At 39.0% G+C, this 11,701-nt stretch overlaps 1 protein-coding gene across 1 annotated transcript in view; it reads right to left on the bottom strand.

The window, feature by feature from the left end:
• Positions 1-405: 405 nt before the first annotated feature.
• Positions 406-11,701, bottom strand: part of LOC125408213 (transmembrane protease serine 11A) — a 41,582-nt gene continuing 30,286 nt past the window's right edge. Inside the window, exons 6-9 of the mRNA XM_085691705.2 lie at positions 6,342-6,513; positions 3,733-3,992; positions 1,674-1,816; positions 406-683 (exon numbers count right to left, since the gene is read on the bottom strand). Coding sequence (XP_085547831.2) covers positions 522-683; positions 1,674-1,816; positions 3,733-3,992; positions 6,342-6,513 — 737 coding nt within the window. The 3' untranslated portion in view covers positions 406-521. The remainder of the gene's footprint in view (positions 684-1,673; positions 1,817-3,732; positions 3,993-6,341; positions 6,514-11,701) is intronic.

Raw genomic sequence — 11,701 nt, 5'->3', positions numbered from 1 at the left:
TCGTTACTTTAGTTTGCCACCAAGCTTTGATGGTTGCGTACAATCTTCTTTTATAAAATTTCCTTATATGCACTTAGAAGTAGCAAACGTACTGTCTGTGATAGAAAGCTCATGAAAACAGAGAAGGAAAGTAAAGAGGACAAGAGGAGTTTGCGAGCTCAGGAGATATCCTGGGAATAGTATGAGCACCTTGAGATTTCTGAGAATTCAGAAAGTTTTTTGCTTGAGGAGGCACTCAGGAAAACACACTTTGAAAGTCTCTTAGGCTATCTTCAAAACTGCACAATGCCTCTCGTGTACAGTCCAATTTACTGGGCTTAAAGATATGAATATCTTTGCTGCATGATAAAATAACCCATTGCTTCACAAAAAAAGAATTCTGAAATGAATCACGTGTGTTTCATGTTGCTAGGTCCAGCTATTTAATCTCGTTTCATTGTACCAGTGCCACCAAATGAAAGTCTGAATTCTTATATACATTTGACCTGCATGCTACTATTTTGTTTAGTGTCTGTAGCCTGTTAGAGACCCGTTTTTGAAGCAATCCAGCGTCGGTAATAAGTCACTTGTGTGTAAACTCCAGGTTTGTTCTTTTGACCACAGTTGTCTCCCCAGCTCACAATTCCAAGGAGATACCAAGTGTCTTTATTGTCTCTTACAACCAACGGTCCCCCAGAATCACCCTGAAAATAAGCAAGAGAAAAACAATTAGCTAAACTGTTTATCACTTACAAAAATTTGATGGATCACTTATTTTATTATTAGTGTATGTGTAGATCTCATCTAGTCTGTTTTCTAGGGGTAGCATTTTATGGCTTAAACGTTTCTTATTGTATTTAACTCCTTATCAAGTACTTTCATTGCTGTTTTTTTTTTTCAACTAGATGGTACATATTGCTTTTCTGTCATGGCAGTGGATATTTAACTCTTTACCCTCTTTGTGACCAGATCTTATGAGTTCTATTTCTTAACAGTGATGCTTGTCATGTAGATATTACTTATGAATGAGTCAAATTCTCCAGAAAGGTGTTGCCTGAACCCACTGATTTCTTTTTGTTTTAATTGAAAATAAATTATTTTTTTGTACAATGAATACATTCTGATCATAGTTTCCCCTCCTTCATCTTCCAGATCCTCCCCACTTCCTACCCTTCCAACTCCAAGCCTTCTTTCTAGCTTAAGAAAGCAAACAGGCAAATAAAACAAATTAATAAACGAGAAATGTGTTGGCTATCTGTTGCTGGGCATGTGGTCTACCTTTAAGTGTGGTTTGTACCAGTGAGGCTCCACTGGAGAAAACTTATTTTTCCTTTACAAATGTTGTCAAATGGAAATGGCTTCTTCCACCCAGTGTGGTCTACAGTTCAGTGTATACGGTTGTTGCCCTTTAATAAATACATGAGCCTGTTGTGTACAAAGACATTACTATCCTCTTATCCTCCGAGTTTCTGGTTATTAAGACATTTAAATTTTGTGTTTGATAGCATCAATGAAATCTTTCACTTGTTTCAGGTAGTTTAACAATAAAACACTTAAAGTACTTATATACTACGACGTTTACACATTTGGAGATGTCAGAATGTCTGTGCTGTGCTAGCATAAAGAACATAAAAATATTTCCTGGACTGGGCAAGAAGCTTAGTGACCTTAGTTATTTTCTCTCCCCAACCTACCCTGCAGGCATCATAAATTCCTTCCAGATATCCTGCACAGAACATCCCACGCTTGATTTCATTGCCATACACCTGCTGTTGCTTGCACACGTCATTGCTTATGATCTGCACTCTGGCTTCTCGGAGCTCATTTTGAGATTCCCCTTAAGAAAAAACAAAGCAGTCTCAGAATTTTCAATAGGCATTCTTAGATGGACTGAAGTGAGCGGGTTTTTCTCCAATCTTCTTCACTCTAAAGTTGTTTATACAAACTACAGTTAGGGTGAACTGTCCTAGAAAAAAAAATTCTAGCTAAAAGCCTTTAACCCCCATATTTGAAAGGCAGAGGTATATGTGACTCTGCAAGTTTGAGACAAGTTTGGTCATATAGACAGTTAAAGGGCAGACAGTGCTATACAGTGAGACCCTGTCTCAAAACAAAAGCAAAACATAAAAGCTGGTTCATTTAATGAAGGTTGTTATATTACCAGTTTTAATAAATCCTTCTATAAGCAGAATGACCAATTAGTTTCCTTTCTAGAAAATCCTTGAATTTTTACTTTCAAAATAATTTATTTATTTTTATTAATTTTGATTTTTATTTTATGTATATAGAAGTTTTGCATTCATATATGTTTGTGCACAACATCCATGCATTGTCTATGGAGTTCAGAAGAATTGGATCCCCTGGAACTGGAATTATATGACTGAACCATGATGTGGGTGCTGGAAACCGAACCTGGGTTCTTTGGAAGAGCTGTCAGTGCTGTTAACTTCTTGAGTTCTCAAAACCAGTCTTTACTGCTAAAGAATATATCCTATTTTTTTAAAAAAATAAACTTTATATTTGTGGATTTCAGATTGTTCCCACAAATGTCATTATTTCTTGGTATGATAAACATGGTATTGTTTTTGGCTTGATAAAACACTGCTTACATTATATGTTTATCAAATCCTATGCATTTGCAAAGACCTTCCATGAATATAATTGCATTACATCACAATGTAATGGCTTATAAATAAATTTGTCTTTAATAAATTTAGGCATACAGATCCTAGGCAGGCAGAAGCAGAGGAAAACTAAGAATATCACAAACATTATGTAACTGTTTTTCTCACTCGTGGAATAATAGGAAATCATGGCATTCTGGTTGGTGTAACTGTCCAAGCATAGCTCCCAAGATTCTTGTTATTTCTCTTTCCCCACGTATGGGTTGGATGTAGGAAGCCTCCTGGAGGCACAGGTGGTCCTGCAGTTTGGAGGTATACAAGTCCATACCTGACTTAGCCACGTGGGGCTGAGCACCCTTGCCTGCACCCTTGCTTGCACATGCTCAGACCAGCAGAATGGCATTAACCAATCAGGACAGCGTTCAAGCCTCTCCACCGTTTAAAAGCAGTTGCCTCTGGGCTCTACTTCCTCTCTCTAAGCTTTCTCTTGTCCCTGCTCTATCTTCCCTTCCCCCAATTTTCCTCAATCGAATGCTCCGAATAAAGATGTGACCAGGGAAGGAATTCTCGTTTTTAGTGGCGTTCATTCCTGCTGGTCAGGAAGCGCGTCGCAGTTGGACTCTGTAAATGGGACGGGAATCGTTTTCGTGATTAGTTTTAAGTTACATGGAAAAGCTGGGAAATTTTTCATAAGTAATATCTTTAATCAGATTGACTTTGGATAATTGAAAGGGAGATAATCCAAGACAGACCTGGCCAAATCAGGTAAGGTTTAGAATTTCTTCCTGGTTGGACCTCGTATAGACACTTCTACCACTGGGTGGCGCTAGAGTCCCCTCCGGTGAACTAGGGAAAAGCAGGCCTCAGGTACATCTACTCAGGTAGATGCAACACCATCTAAAGTTTGCATTCTACCTGCATCTAAGCCAGAATCCTCACGCAGGACTCTTGAATTCCAGGGACCAAATTTGCTTTGTTTCTATTTTGTGTTGGGTTTTTGACACTTTGTAAAACGAGATCTCAAACTAACCAAAGACAAGTTCTGGGGAAAGGGCTGGCCACTTAATACAGGCGATGAAATTCTTCTGCTAAGGACTGAAACATCTGCTCTGTGTTCAGAGGTACCTACCAGTGTAGTAGAGTGCTCCAAATCCTGTGATGTAGACAGTTGAATTTGGCGGGAATGACGCAGAAGGCTCCGGCAAACAAATTCGGCGCACTTCATCTGAAAAGGTGACTCTCGGAGAAAACTGCACAAGAGCAATGTCGTGGTCTCTTGCTGGGGGGCGGTACCTCTCGTGCATAATAATTCTTCGGACGTCTCTTTTCATTAAGGGAGGGTTTATTGTTGTTCCAAAACTGAGAGTCCATTGGCGTGGGTTTGAATTACTGGAAAACATTAGCAGCATACACGAGCCGCACAGAATTCATTAACTACACCGTTTAGATTAGTCAACTGCATGCAGTTAGGTTACCTCAGGGAAAAAATGCCGCTCTCAATAACGCTTGTTTGCGATTGCAGCTTCGTTTCATTTAAACGTCTGTTGCCCATGATTTAAGTATAAAATACATACAAATAGCATATCGGAAATGAATTTCATATTTAATTGAGTTTTAGAAGTGTTCCCTCAACAAATCCTTATTAATCATGCATACGCCTAATATTATCGAGATGCTAGGAATAAAGAAGTGAACAAGACAGAAGCTCTCGGTTCTCATGAGTGTTATGCTTGAAGAAAGGAGAATATAAAAATAAATTGAAATATTGATAAATAATACAAATTCTAAAAATAATTGATAAAATAAAACAGAATAATGTATAAGGTACAAGTGATGTGCAGCTTTGGAAGGCTGTTTTTTATTATTGCTATTTTTACAATATCTTTACACTGGTGAAGGGAGAGTTGTCAGCTCTGAGATAGTCAGGACAGGGAAGCATCTGAGGGCCTTGGGCCACGTGAGATTCAGTTTAAGACACCCGAGGAAGAATGGTGGAAGATGATGCTGGAGAGGGAGGTGGCTACCAGAGGGTCTTACAAGAGAGAGAAAATGCTTATGCTTTATTTAAGGGATACTGGAATTCTTTTGAAGTTTTAAAGCTGGGGCTTATGTAGTCTCATTTACATATGCATATCTTTTGATGCTAGACCATCCCTATCTTCCGTGTAATGAAGCCTTGTGTTAACTCAATATCAGATCTTTTGTTTGTTCTTTATAAATCTGTCCTTTGAGAACTGCTTTACTTACCTCTCCGTGAAAGGGCTCCCCATCAGGGCTGTTACGGAGAAAGGGTCGTAAGAATTACATAAAGAAGTCTCAAGCACCTAATCACGTGCCTGTAGCAACACAGAGTCTAACAATTGTGCTAATTGTGATACAAAACCACTGTCAACTCTCCCTTGCCTCTGCCTGATCGCACCTGCAGATGGAGGCGTGCTCCACTTCGGAATCCCTTTGTTCATCTTGGCATTCCTTTCATCTCTGAGCAGCTTTGCCTGCTGACAAGTTCTTTCTTGACTCCCTAAGTCTTTTCCAAAAACATGACAGTACTTCAGATCAGTTACTATGACTCTATTATCTGTATTAGAGATTTCTCGGAATAAGATTTCATCATGTAGGACAATGTATCTAAAATATCAATGTGCACATAAATGATTAGGGGCTTTTATTAAAATCCCGCTCCTGAGTCTGTAGCTCTGGGATAGGGTTTAACCATTTTCATTCCTGACGAATTCCCTAGCGATATAGGTGCTGCGACTCCATAAACTGCACTTTGAACGGGAAGGCAAGCAAACAGCTTACTCCTGCCTGCCCCTTGTCATCCAAGTTAACTTGAACTGTGCTGCCCAGTTCAGAATTTACGCTCCCAGGCAAGAACTGACCAGCTTAGGTTTCACGGATCATATATTCTGGCTCTGCTTTTTAAAGATGTAATGTGAATTGTAATCAAACTTTGGTGACTGATTAATGTCTGTTGCTGTGAATTTGACCTGGGCTGGTCTCCAGCAGCAGTTCCCTACTTCCTGCCTCCTTGGAGATTCCAATTCCAGTTTGTGAGCAGCACCGTGAGACCGACAAAGTGCTTGATGGGAGCAGGCACTCATGTTAAGTGGAGAGTATTCTTTAACAAAGAGCTGCATTTGTTAGTACATGTGTTGTGTTGGAGTAAGTTCTACTTTGTTGTAATTTCTTTAGTTCAAACTCTGAAGACTTAATTAATGGGTATTTGTTGGGAGCCGTGACCCCCCCCAGATCCTTAATTTCTGGTAAACAACTTGTTTTCCTTGGTTCTGAGACAGCCTGCAGCTGCTCTGAGCACGAGACCCTCAGGAGTTCCTGATGGGAGGAGAGTGATTTCTGGTGGGTTTGGCTGGGGCGTGGCTATCAGTTAAGGATCTCTCTATAAAAGGGGGCATTCCTGTTTCAAGGATGACACTTGTCTCTGTCTGTGTGTCTTTGTGTGTTTTGATCTCCAGCCCCTTGCCTGGTTCACAAACTGTATGGTAGCGCATAGAGCTCAGAAGGGCATGGTGCGCTCCAGGCATTGGTACAATGTTCACTACTCCTCTATTCCCACCAAACTTTCCTAATAAGTATGCAAAGAGAACATTACTTTAGAAAAGGATCAGAAAGATTTACTTATTATACTTCAGTTGTATTTCGGACTTTGGCACTCAGAATATGGAAATGCTCATGGTTTTTAGCAACATGGGGACTGACTTAAGTTCAATAACTCACGTTCTAAAGCAGTGTGCTGCCGTGACGACCCACATGTTACCAATCAAGGTGCCCCCACACTGATGGATGTTGCTGCGCTGAAGAGAAACTTGCCAAGGCCAGGCACCTTTAGCTGCAGGGTTTCCAGATACTATTCTGTTGGCAATTAACGGGATAGCTCGTTTGCCACAATCTGAAAAAGGTGAAAACGTTTATAAGGAGAGTCTGTCTAGTTTTTGATGCTACAGAATACTGCAAGGTAGATGTCACATTTGTCATTTTTTAAAACATGACCACGATTTAATTTTTGCTTTTCCTTTCGCACTGACACATTCATTGCTTAGTCGAACCATTGTATATGTGAATATATGTTGCTCGCTAAGTTATAAATGATTGACAGCATCAATCCCATGAACTATCAATTGCCAGTTATCCAGTTGTTCTGGGAGCCCTCACCAAGGTTATTGTTTTGCAGTTGTAGGTAATCCAACAGTCTTGTTACCAAGGAGTCCTCATCAGAAGGACAACTCTGTTAAGCCAGATAATCTGTGGCCTGTTTGGTGGAAGCACCTTGGATGTCTGCTAGAGTGACTGACTACATTTTAAGGTGTGCAAGGATTAGTGCATCACAACTAGTCATTCATTCTTTAGGATGGAGATTTCCATGTTTCCACAGAAACATTACATCCACCATTGGCAAGAATGAACATGCACTTCATCGCATCAGAGGCTGCTTTGGTGTTTGGGTTTCTGTGAAGACAAAAGCTTATAGAAGATCCTATTGTTAAAAAAAAATATGGTGGACTGGGTCTTGTTCCAACAACAAATGATTATAAGAAAAGAAAAATCATTGTACTTGTGTTGATTATCCTCCTAACATGGCTGTTTCAGAGATCTCCAGCACACTACCACGGCTCCCACTGGACCGACCACTGTCCTCATCTGAACATCTAGAATGGCTCCCACACCGTTTCCTTGAGCCTGTCTTCTACATTCCATTTCTGCACTGGACACTGAATGGACTTTCTGAAATGTGCAAACTTTCATTACCTTCTAAATGAGGTAGTCATTTTTCCAGGTGATTCTGGTCACTGATGACTGTGAATCACATCTCTTTCCCACACACCCAGGTCCCAAGCCTTTGGCACAGCCAAGAAGACTCTTTCCATTTGTAGGAAATGATGACACCTTCACTTTCCTGGTCTTCATGTCCGGAACACTTACTACCAGTCTTTTGATTCATGGCCTTTTTTCTCTGCCATTTCAGGGATTATTTTCTGATTCAACAAGACCAGCTGAGCTAACTCTGATTGACTCTTAAAGCACTGCATATTTTCTTAAATCATTTGTCCCATTATATTTATAATTTCCAATTAATTTCTGTCTTATTTTATTTTGGAATTATGTTTTGAAGAAGATCATGTCTTAGCCACAGTAATGTGACCAGCTCCTGGCATACTTTTTGACCCTATATTAAAAGATGTTAAAAAGTCTATGAATAATGATAAGTAATAAAGTTTTAAAATAATGAAAATAGATAAATGAGTAAATAAGTAAAAAATAGTACAGATGTTTGCAACACAGAGAATCAAAAGCACGGATCACTAGTGAAATCCTTCACCACATATGTAAAATCTTTCAAAATTCATGCCACATTAAGTTGAAACAAATTGATGTCACTGCCAGGTATGAAAATAATGTTATATTTTCAGTAGTCAGTCTCAAAAATGGGTTAATTCTTCCCTTTGGATCTTCTTATATCATTTTAATTTCAGTAGAAAGCAAGTTTCAAAATTTTTTAAAAATAAATTAGAAAAGTAGGCCCACTTATTAAAAATGAGAAATGTCTTTTTAAACTTTCTTAGTCTTAAAAATTAGAAAAACACACATTTATCTGTTGCCCAATTATTATACTTACAGATGAAAATGTGAATGTACATGAGAAAGTATGAGCTAATATTTAAAGATACATTTGCATATGTGGAATTTGAGACTGTTTTTATAAGCTAATTAGACTTACATGCTTGTACAGTTAGCTCCCCTGATGATGAAATACATCGTTTAAAGTCAAACAGATGAAGAGTGAAGACTTTATGTTCTCCAGGTTCATAGCAATAGCCAAGAATCACCAAAGGTCACTGACCATGGACTCTAGACAGCTGAGCGCATAGACCAGTTAGGACACTGGCTCTCTCATATACATTTGATATAAAAAGCAAATCTAATTAGTTGGGTAATTTCTTACTCATTGTATCAGATAAAAAGAGTGGATGAATAAATTCCGCAAATGGTTTACATTAATGTTGTTTTCCAAGAGTGCCAGGTAAACCCTCTCGGATTCCACTTTAGGATGAGGAAAGGGAATAAGTAGCTAGGCCCCTAGGCAGCACACTTTTCCTCAAACAAAACATGTCTGCTTTTGTCTCTTTTGTTTATTTAAGATTTCATATAATCCTGTTTTTCTTTGAGACTTTAGGATGAAGACTTTGAAAAACTCCAACATAAATTGTGTTTAAATTACTTCTCAGACATGTTTCTAACTAATTAAATGCTGTGGCTTTAACAAAAATTATAAGGTGGACACAACAGACATTAACATTACATGCTTTTAATCCCAATATTGAGGAGGCTAAGGTAGGAAAAGCACCAGACAGACCCCTTTTCAAACTAAAAGCAAAAATAAAAAATAAAACTATGGTGTATTATTATATAATATAAGCTGATTATTGGGAAAGGTCCATTTTAAGGTTAAATTTTGCCAATCTCCAACAGTTTTAAATTTGACAAAGGAGGCAAACTCTTACACACATATAAACGAGCATGTCGCTCTTAGTAAGTATGTAAAATTTTCACTTACACACTATAGTTCAGTAAGACAGGAATATGATGTGCAAAGTTGCCTTCCACGTGTGCTGGTGTTTTAGGTAGAGAGGCTCACTCAACAAGATAGTGACAAACTACAGGGCCATATTTCTCAGAATTAGTCTCTGTGTCCTATTTCCATTTGAGGAAAATAAGAAGGTGCCAACTCCTTATAAGTCCTTTGTGAGTAGCTGGTGACAATGACCTCATTGAAGCAGGAGCTTAAGGAAGAATGAGTTCAGAATCATCCTCGAAGGCACTGGCCAGATACAATGAAGATGCGATTGCTTAAGTGCTTAGCCTATGGAAGCAGCTCAGTTTCTAGCTCATGTATTTTGTAAGGTTCTTGTTCAACTAAAGCCAAAACAAAGCACAAAAAGAAGGAATTTGATTTGTCTGTAGTGACACATTGAAATGGTGTCACAGATGGAAGGCTTAAGTGAACCTCCATGCCCCTTTTTTTCTTTCAACTGAACCTCACTAGCTCTGCGACCATACAAGACTCATCTGGCTGATGACCCTAAAGGTTTAAAGACTTCACCTGCCAAATGCTTCCTCCCCTTTCCTCTGGAAGAAAGTTGCTTGTTTTTATCTCCCTTGGAATTCAGGGGAAAAGTGGCCATTTGCTATCTACCCTTTTCTCTCTTAAAAACTTCAGTGTACTGATGATAACTGGGGAACCAGTCATTCTCTGGAAAAGGCACAAAAAGGACAGTAATTCCAAAAATTCCTCCTCAGTGATTCTTCTTTACATTTACAGAACACAGAGTGACACATTGTATTGGTAGTCTGTGAATCAGAAGAACCGATTATCCTGACTCTGTCAGACCCTCATGCCCACCCTAGATACAACTCTCTAGATGAACTGGGTACTTGTACCCACAAAAATAGGATGATATTGGTAGTTTGAATAAGAATGGAACCCATAGGCTTGTATATCTAAGTCCTAGGTCCCCAGTTAATGGAACTGTGTGGGAAGGATGGGGAGGTGTGGCCTTGGTGGAAGAGGTGTGTCTTTGGGCAGGGGGCAGGCAGGCTTTGAGGTTTCAAAAGGCATACATCATTTCCAGTTATCTTTCTCCTTGCCTCATGGTGGTAATTTCAGAATGTAAGCTCTCAGCTACTGCTCCAGTGTTATGCCTGTCTGTCTGCTGCTGTGCTTTGTCATGGTAATGGACAAGTGACTGAGACAGAGCCTCTGTCTTCTTTAGTTTGGTTAAATTTCTGAATAAATATTTTTCCTTATTCTAATGACTTACTATTGTGTTATTGGTGTTTCTGAACAGCAAGTAAGATGCATAGGCTCACAGTCATACATTAGAATTCTTCTATCAGCCCTTCATCACTTCAGAATCAGGAAAATGCAAATTATACATCACCATAATGACTCTAGGATAAGCACTAAAGTAGTTGGAAGTAATTTTTTCCTCCGAATTTGTTTTTCTTTTTCTTTTTGAGAGAATATTGCCCCATGATCCTGACTTGCCTGAAACTGACTATATAGACTGGTCTGGTTTTAAAGTTATGTCAAGTCTCCTGCCTCTGCCTCTTGAATGTTGGGATTACAGACATGCACTTCCATGCCTGGCACTGTAATTAGAATTCTAAGAATATTTTTTGTTGTTGTTTTTAGGGAGAATGTTACAATCAGGGGTTGTCTGTCAATTCCTAGTTGAAAAAAATTCCAACTTTTATAAAATATTTTCCATTCCCAGTGCAGACATAAACATAGTTTTGCTTAATTCAAAGTGACCATCTCCAACACACTTTGGAGGCTAGAAAGATCTAGTATTATCTGTGTTTTGCCGACTATAACCACTGTGATGGGAAGTTAGGCACACATCCCCTGACAGAGGCAGTGAGCTCTTTTACCAGAGGAACAGGAAGAAGTTGATTCTAGTTCTGATTTCACAGCATTGTATCTAAGAAAGGACCCAATTTCAGAGTTATTTATCAAAATAAAACACAGACTCTTGGTAAAGAGTACACGAACCCTGAGCTAAAAGCTTATTTCCAGCTGCTCATAAACACGGTGCATTTGGAAAATTCGGAAACCTTTACAGTTCTAGCTTTTCCTTCCCCCGGTCAGTTTCCAAAGAGCGTGCAATCCAACAGCTTCTGAAACAACAGTTTCCAGGTTCTGTATTATGTCCTTTGTTTTCCTATATGTTTTCTCATACTTCTGTGTTGTCAACGAGAACAAGCATTGTTTCACTTTTACGGGTTAAAAAATGCACACGCAGGTACAGGTGATTGCTTGTATACTACGATAACAAAGAGACTTTACAACTAAGTAACTCGAATATTGTTCTACACAAGAACACCCCCTCCTTAAATACAGCACAATCATTAAAGTACATGAAACACAAGCGGAGTCCCCATGAAACAGAAAGGCCTGGTGGCCAGGCTCCATCACTTGTTTCTAATACTGCAGGCAAACTTTTGAGTTCCTGAAAAACTAACTCACCATTGGAATTACATACAACTTGTTATGTACCTTCTCAGAATGGCCATTATTT

This window comes from Myodes glareolus, chromosome 8, assembly GCF_982192425.1.
Source record: "Myodes glareolus chromosome 8, mMyoGla1.1, whole genome shotgun sequence".
NCBI classification, from domain to species: Eukaryota; Metazoa; Chordata; class Mammalia; order Rodentia; family Cricetidae; genus Myodes; species Myodes glareolus.
Note: the sequence above shows the minus strand (reverse complement) of the source record. Positions and strands in the feature narration are given on the sequence as shown.